The 20,645-nt window shown below is 44.5% G+C and overlaps 2 protein-coding genes across 8 annotated transcripts in view; both read right to left on the bottom strand.

Annotated features, from left to right (window-relative positions):
• Nucleotides 1-109, bottom strand: part of PGAM5 (PGAM family member 5, mitochondrial serine/threonine protein phosphatase) — a 9,820-nt gene extending 9,711 nt beyond the window's left edge. Inside the window, exon 1 of the mRNA XM_027689719.1 lies at nucleotides 35-109. Within this exon, the coding sequence (XP_027545520.1) occupies nucleotides 35-109 (75 nt within the window). The remainder of the gene's footprint in view (nucleotides 1-34) is intronic.
• A 10,026-nt stretch (nucleotides 110-10,135) lies between these two features.
• Nucleotides 10,136-20,645, bottom strand: part of ZDHHC8 (zinc finger DHHC-type containing 8) — a 109,467-nt gene continuing 98,957 nt past the window's right edge. For 5 of the 7 annotated variants that reach the window (XM_027689302.1, XM_027689300.1, XM_027689304.1 and 2 more), the window contains exons 10-11: nucleotides 18,649-19,685; nucleotides 10,136-16,460 (exon numbers count right to left, since the gene is read on the bottom strand). In XM_027689302.1, coding sequence (XP_027545103.1) covers nucleotides 16,289-16,460; nucleotides 18,649-19,685 — 1,209 coding nt within the window. In that variant the 3' untranslated portion in view covers nucleotides 10,136-16,288. The remainder of the gene's footprint in view (nucleotides 16,461-18,648; nucleotides 19,686-20,645) is intronic. The other 2 variants (XR_003535171.1, XR_003535170.1) reach the window with 2 other exon arrangements.

Below are 20,645 nucleotides of genomic sequence, written 5' to 3' on the forward strand. Positions count from 1 at the left end.
CGCCCTCGCCGCCGCGGGCCGGCTGCTTGCCCACGACGACGGCGGAGAGCAGGACGGAGCCGCCCGCCAGCCCGCAGGCGGCGAGCGCCAGGGCGCGGCGGAGCGACATGGCGGGGCGGCCGCGTGCCCCTCAGCGCCGAGCCCGCCCTGCGCCGCCCGCCCCGCCCCGGACGGAGCGCGGCGCGGGGCAAGATTCCTCTGCGAACGGGGAGGACGGGGCGGCACAGACCCCCATAGACCCCCCCGGACCCCCATAGACCCCCAGGGACCCCTGTAGTCCCTCACGGACCCCCATAGACCCCACGGACCCTCGCGGACCCGGCCCGGGTCCCTCTCCCCTCAGCCGCGGTGCCCGCGGACCCTCGCCCGCCTCAGGACGGGGCTGCGCGGGCTCGAGGGCGGGAGAAGGGACTGCTCCTGCCTGGCCGGTCCAAATCCATTTTCCGCCCCAAAACCATTTCCCGGGGCACCGGGGACCCGGTGGGGCTGGGCGGGGGAGCCCCTGCAGCCCTACCTATGGCGGGGCCGGTGTGAGCGCTCGGGGTGCGGGTTTCGTGGGTAAAGCGAGCGTCAGAGAGTCCTTTAGGTTGGAAGAGACCTGTAAGATCATCGAGTCCAACCAGTAACCCAGCGCTGCCAGGTCCATCATATTTAGTTATAATCCCTGAACCGTACCACTGTGTCCAGCTCTGGGCTCCTGAGTGCAGGAAAGACAAGGAGCTGCTCGAGAGGGTCCAGCGGAGGGTCACACAGATGATGAGGAGACTGGAGCTTGTCTCTTATGACACGGGCTGTGGGAGCTGGGCCTGCTCAGTCTGGAGAAAACTGAGAGGGGATCTCATCAATCCATATAAATATCTCAACAGTGAGTGCCAAGAGGACAGTGCCAGACTATTCAGTGGTGACCAGTGACAGGACAAGGAGCAGTGGCCATAAACTGAAGTACAAGAAGTTTCACCTCAACACAAGGAAGAAGTTCTTTACATTGAGGGTGGCAGAGCACTGGGACAGGGTATCCAGGGAGGTTGCGGAGTCTCCCTCTCTGGAGACATTCCAAACCAACCTGGACACGTTCCTGTGTCACCTGCTCCTGCCCAGGCATTCCCATCCCACCTCTTGTGCCTGAACTTCCTTCAGAAGCCAGAGCATGGCATTGCCTTGTGCAGAATACATTCTGTGGTTGAACTGGAACATTAATTATCTGTATATGGGCAATGGTGCAATTAATAACCTCACAACAGAGGCCCTGGGGAAAGACAAGCAGAACAGAGCCACCTTCTTCTGAGCTGACATCCCAAATTCAACAGTTTCTACCTGTTAGATTCAGCAGTTTGCAAATGGTGACAGAAATGCTGCTGAATGTGGACCTTGGGATGCCCTTAGATTTTACAGATTCCATTATCCAGCCTTTGCACATTTCATTATGCATTCTTACCATTCCTGTCCACCTGTTCAAGCTTCAACTCCTTAACCGCATTCCCCACACTACAAATTCTCCAATACTATTCCTGTTATTCCACCAATATGCCAGCTGGACAGACAGTTTCCAAGAGCCAGATTTCCAGCAGTGTGAGTGACCCAGAGCAATTGAGAACAAAGCCTGTTCCCCCCGAGCACACCGCAGTGCTGTGTTCCCCAGAGCCCTGGGCACTGACAGCAGGGCTACAAGGACACTGAAATGGTCTTTCTGCTGAAGTTAAACCACTTTCCAGTGGAGTGCCTTTCCCCTGTCCACCACTCTGTGTCTCTGTCTCACACACATATGGTGCAGAGGAGATACAGATCTCACTGTAGCACAGGTCCTTTGGCTCTTGGGCATTTCCCAGACCAACAGTGGCTCCCAGGGGCCACTCACATAAATCAGACCTTGAGGAAAACTTGCTACAGAGTAGATGATTTTTCTCCCCTTTATCCTTCTTGCCCATTCATTCTCTGTATTTAAGGTACTCAGCTTTCTGTTTATTCTTACATAGCTTTAAATTGTTATTATTTTTCTTGACATTTATCTTGGAAGTGTTAGCCCTTACCATAGAGGCAGGTGTATGTATTTATACAGTGTATGTTCTTTCTTACCAAGAGCCCAGAAGGAAAAAGTTTAGTTTCAAAACCTCACATACAGTTCCTCATAAACAGCACAGTCCCTTTTCCCCAGGTCTCAGTCTCCCAGTGTTTTCATGAGAGTGTCACCAACTTATACCAGGGCTGAGCTCTGCTCACCACCAGAAAAGTTTGAGGCTGTTGTTAAGCAACAGCCAAAACTGTTTCCTCAGCAAAAAAAGTATTGCTGAACATCTGGGTAATCCCATGGCACCAGAAAATGAAAATGGATAATATTGATTGTTTGCCTCAGTGCTGCATTTTGGATGTCACTCTCCTGTGCTAACACTTCACCATCAGGAATCTCCTGTGCCTGTGCTCACATTCTGCAGCTTGTTTTTGCTTGGATTAGGTACTAATACACTTATACAATTCATGTGCAAAAGTCTTTTGAGATTACCTTAGATTTTACTCAGTAAGTCCAAAAATGTTATTTTTAATTAGATTATGTTTACTATTTTGTAAAACTTGTAATTCGATCCGTTTAAAAAAAAACAACTCTAAAAATAATTTGCTGAAAGTTACCACTGGCTTGAACATACAGTCCTGCATTTCATCAAGAACTTCTTAACCTCTAGCTCTTTGTCCTTTTTATATTGCTGCTATTGTAATCCAGTTTTATTGTGTTGTATTTCATCTGTGAGCAGAAAATCCACCTAAGAGGATAACAACCTACTGATGGTACCCACTAATGGAATTATTCTGTTAGCTAAAACACTAAATGCTTGTGCTACTGATGCCATAGGTCCAGTCCTCGGGGGTGATTCCCAGGGGTTATCCCATTTCTGTGGTTGGATGCAGAGACACCTTCAAGGAGGATGCCCAAGGTTAGGGTGGGCTCTTCACTGTGCTGTGACCAGAACAAGGAGAAGTCAGAGAGCCAGCAGGGCTGGCAGAAAGGTCAGCACAAACAGGGCCTGACAAATGGTGCTGCTTTCCCTGGCAGGCAGGAAATCCCTGTGGCAGCAGCAGGTCCGTGGAAACCCTCGGGTGAACTGCCCCGGGAATACAAAGAGCTCAGCTCTGGCTGGGCCCTGGATGGCTGCAGGGATGAGTCAGTGTTTGGATGTTTTACCATTAGCTACAGGCACAGCAACAGCAGGTCTCCAGCCTACAGCTGGCAAGCAAAATGTATGAACTTTCAGGCATTTTTTTTTAGACAAAACAGACTAATAAAAGGACATTTGAAACCAGGAAAATGTGGTTTTGAAAAGCCTCTTCCATGACCCTTGAAGTATTTACTCACCATGTGTCACCTTCCCCATGTAAAAAAAAAAAAAGTGTAAGTTTATTTTCAAAAGAGAAACAGAGAGAGAAAAGTTAACATTATGTCATTTGATCCACATGTATTCAGACACACACTGAGGATTTACTGTTGGCCTTCTTAAAGGAAATATTGATGTCATCCTGGCCTGCCTCAGACCCTGCAAAATTTAAATGATACACTAGCTTAAACTTTTGGGTTATAAAATTATGCTACTTAAGTTCACTTAATACATTTTTTTTTTTACAGAGCAAGAGAGAATACTGCTTTTAAGCAACTTTGGTTGATAAGATTTGACCAATTAAAAAAAAAAAATATTTTGAAGGGGATCCTGGCTCCCTGACTGTATCTGACTCTTCACTGAAGGGTGAGCAGAACTACACAAGTTCTGCGTCAGTTTAATGCAGCACTAAATTTTGGGAGATTTTGCCATGAAAGCAAGCCTACATTTATATATTTTAGCAGTGATTCAGATCTTGAATTTAATCTAGGTGTTGTGAATCACCCACTAGAGGATTCTTCAGATCTCCCTTGACCAGAAAAAGAGAAGCTCATTTAAGATGAAAGACTTGTCCTCTTCCCCAGACACACTCTCTATAAGCACATTAAAAGTAGGCTTTGCCTTATCTAAAGCATACACAGCCTTTCCATCAGGAATGATTAATCCATTTCTCACAGTCACCATCTTTCTAACTGAAGTAGATTGAAAGAAATATTTTTACTGACACTGGGCATCACTGGTAAACTGGAGTGGCTCAAAGAGAGCTGTGATTTGCTTTGCTGTGGCTCAGTCTCTTTCCTTGCTCCTCCAGTAAGGAGTGAGTGAGGCTCTTTAACACACTGGGACTGAGAATTAAAAAAAAAAAAAGTCTCCTTGCAAGGTCTTGTACTTCTTAAATTGTGTCTCACAGTTTATCACTAACAAGTCCTCAGTACTTTCACCTTCAGTCATCTAAAACCAGAAGTTTTCACTCTACCAAACACAGGCAGAGCTGCAATTGAAAGATGCACCAAAAATGTAGTTGGGAAAGACCTAAAAAACCAGTAATTTGTGAACTGGAAAACTAGTTTTATTAACAGTCTCTGGCCCTTTCATTAAGTAAACACATCTAGTTCTGCCCCTGGAGTCACACTTATGAAACTAAGGGTTTATAACAGCAATACTAACACTGCATTATCTAATGTAATGCTCTAATAAATAATGATGTATCACGCCAGAAGGGTTTAATTTGAAACAGATGGTCTAAGGAATGGAAACATAAGCAAAGTATTTCACTGTAATCATTCTCCAGGAAACAAAAAGGGGATTTGATATTACTGCCTCAAGGAGCACCCCCCCCCAACGTTTTTGTCTTAGATAACAGTAAACTTTGATTTTGCTAATGAAGCACAGGTGCTGCTGAGAGCTCCCAACAACCAAACAGAACTCAGGCATTTCTCCTAATCCTGATTAGCAAGTGAGAATTTGCTTTTGCAACAGCATTTGCTGCCTTGGCAAAGTTCAACTGATCTCTTTTTGCACCATTTCCTTTTTTTTTTGTGTTTTAGAAAGAAAAAAAATAAATTTGTAGTTGTTATGGTCTTGACAGTGTTGGATTCTGTTGCAGTCATTACTGAGCACTTAATATTTAGGCACTGCAGTCTGTGCCCTATAAACCCAGCACTGCTTTTAGGTGCACTTGCAAACCACTGAAAGACCTGTGCTGCCAAATTCACTTACCAGGAGAGAGTGCTCTGCTGGCAGAGCCATCTGAGGCACCGTGATGTACATAATTACACACTTCAGCAGATTTCTCGTTTTAAGGATCCATGTAATGCTTTACAAGAAGTACAAAGGGAAAATTCTAGCTCCCCCAAAATATCCTTTCCTCTCAGTAGCTGTTTCAGATATTATCTGCTTTACTTCAAAAAAAATCACCCTAGGGATGAGCTTGGCACAGGCTATTTCTTTTTCTGGAAGCAGCATTTAAATGCAGTGTTTTCACATACAAGCTGCATTGAGGATGTGTGGGCACAACCTGGGATGAAACAGTTTTGGGGAAGTGATGCTCCCTCCAGGCCTGGAGGAGCTGTGGGATATTGAGACTTCAGGAGCCTGGGGCCTTAAAAAATCCCAAGCATCGTGAGGTCAGTCCAAATAGCTTGGAAGTAAGAAAAGTTAATGGGATATTCAACTGTTCAAACACAGAGGTGTGCTTAAGTGTCTACTGCACATTAATCACACTATCTAGTAAGCCTGGGATAAAGCCAGGAGCTAAAGAATTCTTTCATATTAGTTGCCATTCTCTTGGCTCACCGTGTGACCAACTCCTGTGCAGTAAATGTCCTGTGAGCATTGTCCTGGGTGCTGAGTCTGTGTGAGCACGGGCTCCTTTCACACCCTGTGGGGATGAACTGCACTCTGTGGTCACTGCATTTGTACCTCCAGGGAGAAGGCCAGTGCAAAGATGAATTTATCCCAGTGACAGTATTTCTGAAGAACAAAGGGGTGTAACCTGCATGACTGACTCTGCTGGCAGGGACGATGAGCATCGCCCCCAGCACTGCTCTCCCCTGACAGTGTGATGCGAGCACTGCTTCCAAATAAGAGGAATTAGTACAGTTCCTGTATCTGATCAGGGTTTATTTTTGCCTGAACACAAAATGGAAAGTCCAGGACCGAGGAAACAGAGTCCAACCTCAGTTATGACAGTCAGCACCTGGATCCTGTGGAAGGATTCCAAGCTCCCATGAGTCTGAGACCTGTCCCACAGCGTGACACACACAGTCCCACAGTGTGACTCTCCCAGCTGAGAGCAACACATGTTATTTCACCTGAGAGATTTTGATTTCTTATTTTTTCAATCACCAAATAGAAAATCATGGGGAGCATCTCCTCATATTACAATACTCATTACTGCACATGTCGTCTCTCTGTCTCGTTCTCAACACTAATAACCACAGGACCTAATTATCCCCATTTATAAATAACTTTTCTCGTCCTATCTCTGTCCAACAATGTTTTGGCAGGCATCCTCAGCAGCAGATTTGAAATTATGTCCCTGCCAAAAACTATTGCTGCTGATGAATCACAGCACACACAACTGAAAGGCTGTGGTTGGTTTTATAAATATCTTTGCACATACATATGTATGTAAATGTATGTGTATATATATATGTGTGTGTAGCAATTTGGAAATTGCTCTACATATACATCAGGCAAAATGGCATTGTGGCTTTTTCTCTTTTCCAAATTATGTTACTGAGCTCATTCAGTCGAATTTCTGCCAATGTATTCATGCATTTCCCAGGGGAATTTTAAGGACCTTCAGGTGAAAATCAGCCCACTGCACTGTGCTAGTCTGACCACCACATTAGCTTTAATTTATTCAAGTCACCAGCTGTAGGATTCAAGTGATGAATTTACCCTTAAGCACAGTCATGGAGCATCCAAGGAACTAGGCTTCAAAAATCAAGTCATGCCAACCCAGGCTAAAGGAGAACACGCTTTCACAGCCCCACGCAGGGCACTGCTAATGACAGTAACAGAGGGGAGATATATTTTTACATATATATATTTTTACATATATATAACTAGATCAAAACCAGAGAGGACATCCCAAGCCTCTTGTACCCAAAAATGTCTCTCCATCCTTTGTGCCATGGGGCTGTAATGCAATCCTGCAGCATCCCAGGCTTTAGGGATACATGAAGAGAAGCTGCACAGATATCTCTAGAATTCGTGCACTAACAGACAATGTTATTCCTTCTTCAACAAGCTTCATGTGCTGTGAATAAGGAGCTGTAGATAAACAGATATGTACTTCTGCACAGCACTAAAACAGACACAAAAAAAGACAGGAATTATTAGCAGTTTTCTCATGGCCACACAGCAGCTCAGTCCTTGCTCTCAAGAGAAGATGTAAAAGGCTGGATTTCCTCAGCTGCCCATGACATGTCAATGTGTTCTGTGCCTCAGTAGCACATTGCAGTGTCCCCCTTTCTGAGGTCACTCCCAACCTACAGCCATTTTTTCTACTGTATTTCTGCATAAATATATATATATATATGCATATATATATGTATTTTCTTTACTGTATTCCTGCTCAGTCATTTGAGTTATTATTATATCTATATGAACAACTATTCCAAGAAGCAAGCAGGGAAGAGCAGAACTGCTTAAGGCAATGAAGCATATGGTCTCTTGGAATGAGGACTGTGCAGTGTGGGTATTGTGCAGAGGGTTTGGATTATAGGGAAATATGCTGGGGGTCAAGGGAAGTGTCAAGGCAGAAATGCCTCTCACGTATTTACTAAACCAGCTTTCCTAAGTCAGTGTGAAAGACAGAGATAATTGTCAGCAACACCCATCACAAACACACAAAAACTTCCTCCCCAAGTACATGACCTTAGTTATGCTTTCAGCTGAGGTTAAATATGCCCCAAATCTGCCCTATTGCTCCTCCCATAGGGAGGAATCTGCTTGGCACAGCTGATCCCAGAACCACAGGGCTGGAGCCTCCCCCAAACACGACACGTTTGGGAGGTCGGGAAGTCACATCCCCACCCCCGACACTGAGCGGGGAGGCACCGACAGACACAGGAGTCAGCAGGAATCCGCACTGGAGTCAGGCCCCGGTGCCAGAGTGCCTGAAGCCCATTCCTGTGCCTTAAGTGCAGCTCGTGTTTCCAGCAGAATGTCCAACTGGTCCCTCTCTTCCTGGGAATTCCGGCTCAGAGCTGCAGAGCGCCGAGAGCAGCGCAAAGCACGTGCTTCTGGATGGAGGAGATTGTGGCCAACAACAGAGCAGTTTGTCTCCACTATGTCATAGTGTGCCTGAAAAATTAGTCATAACCAAGTACTACCTATTTATAACTACTTACTTCTCTTGTTTTTAAGTCTGTTATTTTAGATAACTGTCAATGAGACAGCAAGGGCTGATCCCAGGGCCAGATGGATTCACAATATTCAGGCTGCAAAAACTGGATCATGCTGTTACTCATTGAATTTACTCAGACACTGCAGTTTCTACAAGATGAGCTTTTCCTAAGAAAAAGTAGCATTGGTTTGTATTTAAAAAAAAAATCAACAAAAACCCTTCCACCATCTGTTCCAATGACTGTACAAGAGAAAAAGCTGACAGCAAAGCTGTATTCTGCTAAACCACCTGTGCCCAGGACTAGAACCAGATTATAATGCAATTTTATGAGCTTCCACAGCCCACTTCCAAAGGCACATCAAGTATAATGAGGCACCACTACTATTAAAGGAAAAACTACCCCTGATTTCAGGGGAACCAAGATTTCAGCGTGAGCCAGGAATAGCATCCATGGGCTTATGTGCCATTCTGAAAACAGGGATTCTCATTTTAGGTGTTCACCCAAGGTATTCAAAGCCTGTGATTTTGGTGTTGAAAGCCCTACACTGAGTCCCCACTGCTGACTGTGTGCAATGACATGATTTACTGAAGCCAAACTCCCAGCCAGCCTTCAGTTCCAAACCAACTGTGCTAAATGAACGACAGCCCTCACTTGGAGGGAAGGCTGCTGTTCCCCTAAAGACTTTCAGGCATTGCCAACCAGACTTATCCTTCCCATCATCTCTTTCAGTTATCACTGAGCCCAATGGGAGGGTTTCACACATATATACAATGCTCAAATAAATCCCTGAAAATCCTGTTCTTACCTCATATTGAAGGAATAGATGGACAGTCCAAGCCCCAGCACAGGCTGGGAGTTAAAAGGTGTGAAATCACCCTCAGAAGGTAGGATATGGCCCTTATGGCTTTTACAGGGCACATACTCCATAAAGTCTGCTGAAAGAAAGGGGTTTGAATTACTTATGTTTCTAAAATTGTTTTATTTAAGAAAGGGGGCATTTTTTAAAATACCAGACTTGCCTGTGGTACCCCTTTATTCAAAAATCCAACTAAACCCCTAGAAAAGCTCATGATCTGGCAGAATCTGCTGCCTAAGTCACGTTGTGCACTTCCACCATGTAGTCTGAGCAAACTGGCCATGCCCACAAATGCAGAAATGACTTTCATTAATGAGGAGTGGAGAGACAGAATATCTGAACACAGTCCAGAAATACTGGTAAACCTCAGCAGTGCCCACAGTGCTCATATAGCTTCATACACTGTCCATCCCAGGCCAGGTGCATTCTAGATCTAGCACCACATGGACAGGCTATGTCAGTGCTTTATATTCCTGGCAAATAAATGGCAAAATTACTGTCTGAAATATCCACACAAGGGATGCATGTGTAAAAGGGGAACAGGATGGCAACACAACATGAAATAACCTGTAAGGCAAAGAAACGTGAATCATCTTCCTTACAGTCAGGAGATGAGTCTTTTCCACAGCAGCCACTTTTCTCTCTCTGGATCAGATCCACTGCCTGAAGCTTTGGAAAAGTCTCTATAGGTAGACAGAGTCCCCAGGATTGATCCCTGTGGGCAGAAAAACCCGACCCCCTGGGGGAAGGAATCAAAGTGCCCGTTGGAAAGAACTGCCACGGTCCCACCCAGGCCTTGGGCTGTGACATCCCTGTCAGGCCAAGGGCCGGAGCTCTCCAGGCCACTTGTTTGAGGCAGGTTCTGAGGGTCCATCTGAGGCCCCTGAAACCCTCCTGTCCCCTCCCCTGCACCCCCTCACAGCTCTGAGCACCGAGGGGCTCTCAGGCATCCCTCGTTCTCCACTTCCTCCCAGCTTCCAGCACTGCCTTCCCTTCTCTCTGGATATTCCTGACAATGGTGTCTCCCACGGCCTGGAACATAACCACTGGCAGAAACACTGTTTCCAGTCTATTTTATTTGCTTACATTTTAGTAAGTGATTTCTGTTTTGTATTTTGCTGCTGACACAACCTTTTTTTTTTAATCAACACAGATCAGTTCCATTTAAAATACACCAGATTAGGACACCTGTAACTAGTTTTACTTGAATATATGTACACAATTACATATACATTATATACATATAGGCATTATATATATACATATAAATATATACACATATATATAAGGCACTGGAAAATGTACCATCACTTCTCTAGGACTGCTTTAATCTGTAAAAGTAGATCATATTTCTTCACATAATTTGAAATGTCTAACCAAGACATTTTAAAAATGTTTCAGGGCTAGAGACATCAGCTGTGAAATGAGCCTTACTTTAAATTTCAAGTTATTGTGACAAGATGAACAAAACCTATTCTAGTAGTAATTCTAATCTATTTATTATAAAACTGCTTCTCTCTTAAAAGATATATTCACCTGTATAAATAGTTTCCTTTGTCTCTCCTTATTATGTTCCAAAATGTGAACTTAAACTTGTCCTGCAGAATAAAAAATAACAATAATGAAGAAATGAATATAAACTTGGATAATTTATCCATCACTTAGAGGGAGGAAAGCCAAGATTGCTGTAAGCCAAGATATCTTTAAATAAAATGTATTAAAACAGATCATGAGCTAATATAATCCTCTTTGATGTTGCCAACATCAATGGGGTCTGGTGATTACAGTTTGGGCCATTTCATCTGGAAGGTAATCTCTGCCACGTGAAGACACGACAGCACACGAATGTGACTGGCATTTATGATGAACATGCTTGGATGGATCCTTGCTTAATGCAATTAGCCTATATATGCAAATTATGGCATCAGAAATCCTGCAGCAGCTGCAGGGCTTGGCAACTGTGCGTGTTGTAAGCCAGCCTGACAGATCAAATGGACATATTTTCAAAGACCAGGAACAGGCAGATGAAGATAGACTAAGAACTGTACATCTTTGGGATTTATAAACCCAGAGGATCTGGACAGAACATTTCAACAAATACCATTATAACATTTTTTTTTCCAGTGGCTCTGTAGCAATGATTTGCAATTGTCCTGGACCACAGGATCCCTATTAACCCCACAACTGGAATAAAAAACAGTACAGAAAACGTCATTTAGTGTTGTTTCATGGACCACTTGCTGTGACCTCACAAACACAGTTCATTGGTCACGACCAGGAGACACTCTTTTAAAGACAGAGCATATTTCCTACTCTACCATAAGCATCTTGAAAATGAGATTTAACCTGCAGTCACTTCTTTTAATGTTTTGTCACCTGCAGACTTTGCACTGGAACTGGCCTTTCCAGTTCTACTCTTTCAGTGCACGTTTTGCAGCAGTGGGAGTGAGGAAGGGCAGAGCACCACGAGCCAGCTCGGCAAACCAATGCACCGAGGCAGAAACGGACACTCGAAAATACTGAAGTGACTCAAAGGTTTAAAAAATATATATGTATTACGAGAGCCACAAAAAAGGTTACAGACAGAGCTCCACAAAGCCTGCACGGATAATACATTCCAACAATTCAAGGTGGCAGAACAGGTGAAATACAGACCATAAAAACGGTTCGACATCAACTTCCCAGACTGTCAGAGACAGCAAGCTTGACCCCATCTTTCCCACACACACAAAAAAATATTGACTATATATATATATCTCTCTATATATCTCTAGTCTGGCCCACAGATATAGTCCAAAGAAAACCACATTGCCATTTCCACATTAGGCTTGCAGGAGAGTGGGGCATCATCTGAGGAAGGTCCACGGCCGTGCCCAGGAGGGGATTCTCTCGGGCCAAGTTGCCCCAACGTTATGCTTGGTCAGCAATTAGAGCAGCAACACAGCACAGCTCATCTGCTGCACTTGGGCACTGCCACACAGCTCTGTGCAACCCTCAGAGCTGCCTTCAACCAAACCCAGTAAATACATTTGTTTTGCTTAATTTAAAAAAAAAAAAAGGAAAAAAAAGCGCAAATGTAAGATATTAGGGCAGTTCCTGCTATCACCTTCCTTAGAAATTCAAGACTTGAAGAATTCTTTAATGTACTTGCTTACAGACGTGTTTTGAGGCTGTATTAATGATCTTCAGGAAGATGTGCCACCCTGAGGCTTTTTCCCTTGTTCACTTCAGGTTATGTCTGCATCCAGTTTTGACATGGGGGCCAAATGCTGGTTGTCTGTCAGTGCAGTATTTGGCCCGGAGTTTCAAAGTCTTTGCTATTCAGACTTTCCTATGAGGTCAACAAACAAAGTAGTAAAAAAAAGAAAATATTAAGGCTTCAAGTAAAAATATTTCCTCTCTCTCCCACCCATGTAGTAAGGTACATTTAATTTCATAATACTCAATATATTATACAATTAAAGATACAGAGATCCAACTTTTCAAGGCAGGTTGTACTACAATGAAAACCTGGAGGCTAAATGGGAGCGTATGAACAGGGAACAAACTGCTAATAAAATGCAATATGCAATGAAAACTGATGCATAAACTAAACAAAAACTATTGCTGTTTTTTAAATAAGTAATACAATCCACAGCTACAAATAAAAACATGTTGACAATATTTAAGACTTCTGACACGTGAAATAAGCATGACAAAAATAAAGAAGCTACTTTACAGGATGTGTTAACTCATGCTGGATTTTCATGGCTGATCCCCACCTACTACAAATTAGCATCAATTAAATGAGCTTTCATGGAGCCACACCAATTTATACCAGCTGAAGATTTGGCCTGCAGTGTCTGTAAAAATAGGCTATCTGGGCAGAAGAACCTTGCTGCTAATCTGTAAACTGCTTAAAGAACCATACTTTAACATGGGCTGGATCTGCTCAAAAACTAGATTTAATAAATAGGTCCCCAGTCCCACAACAGGAACTATGGAAACAGACACTTAGATTTATGAGAAAATAACTGCAGGTTCAGTGCCTTGGATGAAAATGAGGCTGGATTTGCTGCATGCAAACTGTTAACAGTTCTGCTTAGATTATTCTTTCAGAAAATTTGAATCATTTACTCCAGGCTATGTGCACTGAACTAAATGCAAACCTCAAAAGGATAAAAAAAAAAAAGACTTTGGTACCATTGTAAACCTATGAAGAAGTTGAATGTCTCTCAACCGTGGGCAAAACTACTCACAAAATACATAATCCTTACTTCTGAACCTGTACTGACACAGTGCATTCATTTTTCCCTCCCTTACCCCTTGTGAACTATGTCAAAATAACCCTGGATATTAGTGCTTTATACACACAATACTGTGTTTAGTCTTACTGAGAAATCCTCTCATGAACTAATGTAGTTAACTTCAAAGGCTCTTTGGCCCTTCAAGTTCCTCAGTAGCTTTTTTCATTTATAAATGCAAGAGAAAGAACGATCAAAGTGGAGCATCACTGGGATGCAAATCTCAAATGTCACACTGGTGCAAATTTTCAGCCTTGCTTGCATGAATTTCATGTAGGTATTCAAAGATACATGATCAGATGTGCCCTTGTCCAGCTCCCGAGCCCAAACTCCCTGTGTCTCATATCCTCTCTTTTTCAGGGCTCACACATGGCATAGGTGATACTTTAAAAACAAGTAATTCTTGTGATACTCTATGCACCAGAGTGAATTCCAGTCCTTAAGGAAGTACTGCATCCTCCTGAGGAGTTGACATCAGGGTAGATGGCAGATCAGTAACAGTTAAAGATGGAAGAAATCTATAAGGCCATCTGGTCTAGCCTCTTGTCCCCACAGGCTCACCTCTCACAGAAATTCTTTTAATGACTTGTCCAAATATAGTTTGACTGTCCTGAATACTTCAGCTCCAAAACTCTGCCTTGGAAGACTATTCCACTGCCCCTTCCCCTCCATCTTCTGTGCCCCCTTCGAAATGTAGACCATCGGTTACCAGTGACAACCCTTTGATTTACCTTTGGTTTTGCAACTTTTAATTAACATATTTGTACGATTATGATACTTGATTTCCCCTTCACTGCCTCGCCAGTGGCACGTTTTAGCCCTTTAAATCCTCTCATTGGCCAGCCCAGCCAGTCCTTTCATACATATTGCTCCATCTGTACCTGATCCAGTTTGCCAGCATCTTTCTGGTACCATGGTGCCTCCAACTGAAGACAATATTCTACATGCCAGTGAGCAAACCTGCACAGAAGGACTATTGCTTCTCTCTCTGCAATATCCCTGCAGTAGGCATTTAAAATATCACTGATTTCTTCCTCCCTCTCTCAGAACTTTGGCCTATTGCAGGTGCATTGCTTTCCAGGTTTCTCCCTTCAGGCAATGTAGAGCATTACAGAGAGATGATTAACTTTCTTATGTTCTCTTCAACCTTTGTCTCCAAAAAATAATGTGATATACAAGGGACATAATAACCATGTATTGCAGCAGATGTCAAGATTCATCAAATCAAAATATAAATTTTAACCAGGCAAAACTAAGGTCAATATTTGCCTTCTGGAACAATTAATCTCAACGTACATGAAAACAAACAAGATGTTATCAACACATTCTGAATTGCTACCAAATACCTGGAGAGCTCTTCATTATAGTCAAGGACTGAAAAGGATTTAACCCCTCGAAACAAATATCCTGAAAAATGATGGATTTAGCTCTCTAGTCAAAACCATTCACCAGGAGAACCAGGTGGGAAGTCGAGGTTTCGTTTGCTGACTGGCTCAGTGATAAAATAATAATTTTTAGTGACTTTGGCAACAGTCGCTCAGGATATTCTTAATTGCACACGTGATCTGGCTGGTTAGCATTGGTCCAGATCTCAGTACTTTTGACTTCTGAGGTGGTAACTTAATGGGAAGGAAAAGGAGATAAGGAACAGAGAAATAAAAATCCATTTGTCCCAAAATTAGCTTTACCAGAGTCCTCATATTTGTGATAAAAGTAATGCACCCCTTTCTTGATTTTATAGTAAAGTTGTCTTTAAATCCAACAAAGTAAATGTACTTTTCTGGAGACACGAAAAGGAAACCTCAGAATGTTAAATAGATTTGATTGATACTATTTTAAAAAGTTGTTCCCCGGGGAAAAAACCCAAATGGAAAATCCTTTGTCTAACAGTATTGAAGACCAGAGGGAATGTGCTAGTAATTAGGCAGACAGAAAATTTATATCCTTTAGATGTACACTTGGCTCAGTTACACACACTGTAAATTCAACAGCTCATGACAACCTTGTTGTGGGATTACACAGACGGCACCAGGGCAGGGCAGTAAACCAGGTTATTGCCTAAATCCAACAGGGAACAGGGAGGGTGCAGGGAAAGCAGCTGACGGCTGTTTAAAGTATGTTCCCATCCAAACATTTCCTTTCTTATCTGCTTGGTTCTGCTTCCGAGTCAGAGAAGCCTTTTTAGAACCCAGAGGGAGCGAGAGGTCAGAGTGGAAGATCCTTCCTGGTCCTTTTCCACGAGAGACAGACACACACACACAGTGTCACACGCAGGGAGGAGACTGGCAGACAGTGAGAAGCTGTTGAGATCCTTTCTCCTGCTCCCATCCAGGACCAGGGAGGCTTTTGAAGACGCCGTGGTGTTTGCAGCCCAAGTGCCCTTGGCTTGCTCCTTCCCAGGAGAAGGGACCCGAGCGGCAGCGCCGGGGGGACGCGGGGCAGTTCTCGCACAGGAAACTTGCCTTCCACGGCAGCAGGAAAACAGCAGGTGGTCCTCTGGCTCCTGCCGGACACATCACTGGCCAGAAGAACTGGGAACAGGCATGGGAAAAGCTGAATGACCCCGGACTGACCGTCACAGCACGACTGGTACACGACAGACTCGCTGGACAGACGCGCGATGGCTTCGGCGCTCTCCCGCAGGAAGGAAACCCTCGGGGCTGTGCTGTCAGGTCGTAGTCAGTTCCTGCCAGTTCCCTTCCCTCTTCAGGAAGAGTCTGATAGACTGTACAATTTCATTCCCTCAAGAATAAGGCTGCAGCTGGTTTTTGGCCAAAAGAGAAAGATGAAAACGGAACAAACCCAAAACAAGAAAAGGAGAGTGGCCGGCCGCTGCTGCTTCTTCTTGGTTGTTATTTGAGTCTTCACAGTGCTCCTAGCTTCATGGCTGGCTGAGTGGATGGCTCTTTATTTTTAACTAATTTTATTTTACACTGAAATTTCATAGGTTGTTCCACCAACTCCAGACACCTTCTTAACATTTGAGTGTCTAGCAGGGCTGACAGGTGTCCCCTGGGAACTTGATGTGGAGCCCAACCTGACTATTCCTTTTGGCTGTCCATTGATTTTACTGTGAGGTGTCTTCAGCTGCATGTCATCCCTGCATCAAAGGAAACATCAAAAGATGCAATGTTAGTGACAAAGGGTGACAGCAGAATGGCTTCACTCAGGATAAACAATGACCCCTGTTACCCTGAATGCCAGGACTGCAAAATATTCCAGCCTGGGAGCAAGCTGGTTGAAGCCAATGCACTGGATAAAAAGCCACTGAAATGAGAGAATTTATTTGGCCATTAGGTTAGTGGATCAGACCCCAGTAATATTTGTTCATTTAATTACTTGCTTAAATGCTTTGTTGATTTAAATTAATTGCATAAACATCTGTAGGATGCAGGAGGGTTTAACTGTCACCACTACTGACCTTAAGTCAAATTGTGTCTTAGAGAGAAAATACTCAGAAAAAAACATTTCCTAGCTAAATATTGAGATAAAGTTATGTTGCTCATCTCTAAAACACATAAGAGAGGTGGATTGGTAAGACTTCTTTATGACAGAAGACATAAACTGAATGAAGTCAGGAAGTATTCTAGGATGCCTGTAATTAAAGACCATAATTCAGATGGACTCTTCAAAATAATTTCCTTTTTTCTGACCTAGTGCCAGGGAGCATGGACAACAGATCTCAAAAGATCTTTTAAATCTAGGCTACTACACACTAAAACATAATGTGTCTCTTCCCCAGGATTCTTGAAGTAATTAGATAAAAATCTACAAAAGAACTTGTGTATGTTCTGGAAGTATCAGCATGGCTGGGGGCTGCTGTGTCCTCAGTGTCCTCCTGCACAGGGGATGGATGATGTCTGGGGGGCTTTGCCTCCCCCCTGCACAGGGGATGGATGGATGATGTCTGGGGGGCTTTGCCTCCCCCCTGCACAGGGGATGGATGGATGATGTCTGGGGGCTTTGCCTCACCCCTGCACAGGGGATGGATGGATGATGCCTGCTGGGCTTTGCCTCACTCTCCAGTTTAAGAGCAGCTCATGCCAACAGCAGTGACCAGGGGCTGATGTCCCTTCCAGGACAGAACACTTTCTGCTGCCTGCAGACAGAGGCAGTCCCAGCTATTTCAGACCACCCTGACCTTTCCTGGAGGCCAGAGGGTTTGGGGTTTTTGCCACTTTCTCTGTGGCAATCTGGTCTGACAGCTGTCTCCTGGAGCTGGAGCAGCAGGTCCATCCGCTCCCACCAGCCCAACGTGGTTGAGCTGTGCTGACACCAGAGAATGGAGCTGTGGGCATCTGAACCAGCCAAACACACAGGCAGAGATGGAAATAACGGGGTGATTTCATAAAACACTGCTGTGTTCCCAAACAGCTGAAATATGTAGGGACGAAATGCTTATCAAAGCCCTAATTTAGTGCTGAAATTCTCCTGAAGAACACAGTCTGCCTCCTGAAATGGGGCACGAAGGAGCTGGGGAATCTTAGGGGAAAAGGGGAGAAGGGAAAGTCATTTGTAGTGTTACTGTCAGAGAAAATGTGCCAGGTTTACAAAGCACAGAATCCTTGTGGGAGGTTTACTTCCCTAGTTTATTAAGCTATTTATTTATTAATCTAGGTACTTGACTTTAGGAACTTCACTAAAAAAGATCCTCTGCAATGTCCTCATATGTCTGCCACTTTCTTTAACACCTGATGGGACCTGTAGCTATTTTAATAGCTAGACCACTTTTGCCAGACATTGCATTCTTCATAACCTCAAAGAGCTGAACTGAAGTGAATTTACAGGCTCTACCTTTTAAACAAGCACAATGTAAAAGCAGCGACAGAACCAAGAACCAGAGACTAAGAAAAAGCAAACAGCTTTTCCTATCATCATCCTTCCTAGAGCAGCAGCTGACACAGCCAGGTCTCAAACAGAGGGCAGAGAGGCAAAGGAAAATCCACAGGTCTTCTTTCACTGAAACAGGCTCATTTTTTAAACACATATGAAGAGGAGAAAATGGCTGTCTATCTCCTGAAAGTTAGATCTTGCAAATAATCTTTAGACAAATAATCTTTATGACTACAATTCACTGTGACTTGTACAACTGACTCAACCACCTGCAGTTCAAGCTACAGCAGATGTGCAAACACTTTGTCACGATGATGTTGCTGTGGGGGTGTCACGGAGCTGAAGAGCACCCACAAACCTCCCACCCTCGTGGCCTACAGCAAACGTGTCACCTGGGCCGTGCCTCCAGCCAAGGGCAGGTTGCCATGGCCCAGCAGCCCCAGGGCAGTACGTACCTCTGGGCTCCCACTGCTTGCACCTCCGTGATTTCCACAGTGTTCACAAAGGAGACAGCCTTGGGGCCGCCGTAGGAGGGTGACCTGGGCATCCCTGTGGGGGACGACGGGACCTGGTGGCCCGGGGATTTGTAGGAGCCGTTGCTCACCCTGCCCTGCAGCGCCTGATGGGACTGCACGTTATTATTGGCTAAATCAGCTTGCAGAGAGGTCGTGGAAGTCCTTGGTGCTCTTGTCATTGCACTTGAGAGTGAAGACAACGAGGACTGCAGTATAGGGTTCCTTGTGCTAAAGCTGGTGGCGGCCATCAGGTTGTCCCTGGAGCCGTATCTCACGGCCACGCCGCGCGGGTCCTCGGACAGCGTGCTGACCTGCTGCAGGCTGTAGGAGCTGGGGGTGTCGTAGACACCCGAGTCTGCGAACACCGAGTCGGGGTGCGAGTGGAGGAGCTTCTCCCTCTCTTCCATCTCCTTCCTTTCCTGGATGGAGGCCATAATTGTCTTGGAGAGGTTGTCGTAGCGCACCGGGGAGGGGTCTCGCTGGTGCGGGGCCGGAGCCCCCAGCACGGGGCTGAAGCTCTGGGGGGGCTGGCGCTGCAGGTCGCCGCCCCGCAGGTGGCACATTTTGGCTGAGAGGTACGGGGAGTGGTACCCCACAGAGCTCACTGCTGAGTGGGCCATGCACTTCCTCCCCGAGGGGGACATGGGGTTCAGCAAACTGTCATAGGAAAGGCTCCCGTTTCTGTTGGACAGGGAGTTGGGAGAAAAGATGCTTTTGTAAGGGGTGGAAGCCGCCCCTTCAGACTTTATGGGATGAAGGGGCACTTTGTCTGTCCCTCTCCTGCCAGCAGATTTCAGGCTCAGGGATCGTGAGTTGATGGCAAAGGAATCGATCTGCAGTGGGGAAGACTGGTAGGTCTTGTGCAGGGAGCTCTTGCGGTAGCTGGGGATGTCCAGGCTGGGTTCGGACTGGTAATCAAGGCTCCTGCCATCCTCTTCTATCAGAGCCCCTTGGCTGTGTCCCTCCTGCAGGGTGATCTAAAACAGAGGTGAAGATGAGAAACAGAAGCCAATGTCATGTCAGTACAGGTTTGCTCTGCACAGGGAGTGCAGGGGAAGGAAAGAGCTGGAGGTCTCCTCTCAGATCCCAGCTATGACACAGGTTCATTACCAGGAGTCTCCTCAGTCCTGTTCAACACGTGGATTAGCACCTTAGAAGCAAGGAGAAGCTCTTCATACTAAGTGCTAAATGGACACTGAAAATACTGAATGTGAGACCTAAACTGAGACTCAAGTCTCAGTCAAGGTAAATCAGATTGTAATCTGATAATACTGCCCGTGGAAAAACCACTGCACTTAGAGTTTTCTACAAATAGCTCTTGAGTTGAGGGATGTCTGGTTTTGTGTGCTGAGACAGAAATACTTTCTGCTTTGTTTCAACACACTGGGGACCAGAACACTCTTATCCACTTTACTCTGTGCTATGAATATTCAGTAATTCTGAATTTCTGGTCATAGGTCTTCAAAATTAGGCACATAAGCTTAATTAAAGCAGAGAGGCTCCTTCCTACCATTTAGGCAACAAAATGAAGCAATTTTCTCTTTTTTATTGCCTGTGCAGGATAAAGTGGCCACATCAGAGAAGGAAACAGAGGCCATAATTTATTTATGCAATGAAAACAGATAGGACTTCACTTTGTTTTACTCTATGAAAATTGCTTACAGTTCTGTTCACTTAAAATGCCATTCTGTGCTAAGCAAATAATTTTTGCTGTTATTTTTGAAGAAGAGTTTGCCATAATGCACAATAAAATGGCTACACTGGTTCTGCAAACAGGAATTATTATCAGTCACATATTTAATCACAAATGCAGCCAACACAGGTTGTTCTTTATCTAGTTTCTTTCAAAGGAAAGCTATAAGGAAAAAGTTGAATTATAAAAATCTGTTTTATTGTGAAGCTTTTAAAGGTTTTTTTTCTTTGAGTCGGAAGATAGA

Source organism: Neopelma chrysocephalum, unplaced genomic scaffold, assembly GCF_003984885.1.
Source record: "Neopelma chrysocephalum unplaced genomic scaffold, ASM398488v2 Primary Assembly neopelma1_77, whole genome shotgun sequence".
Taxonomy (NCBI): domain Eukaryota; kingdom Metazoa; phylum Chordata; class Aves; order Passeriformes; family Pipridae; genus Neopelma; species Neopelma chrysocephalum.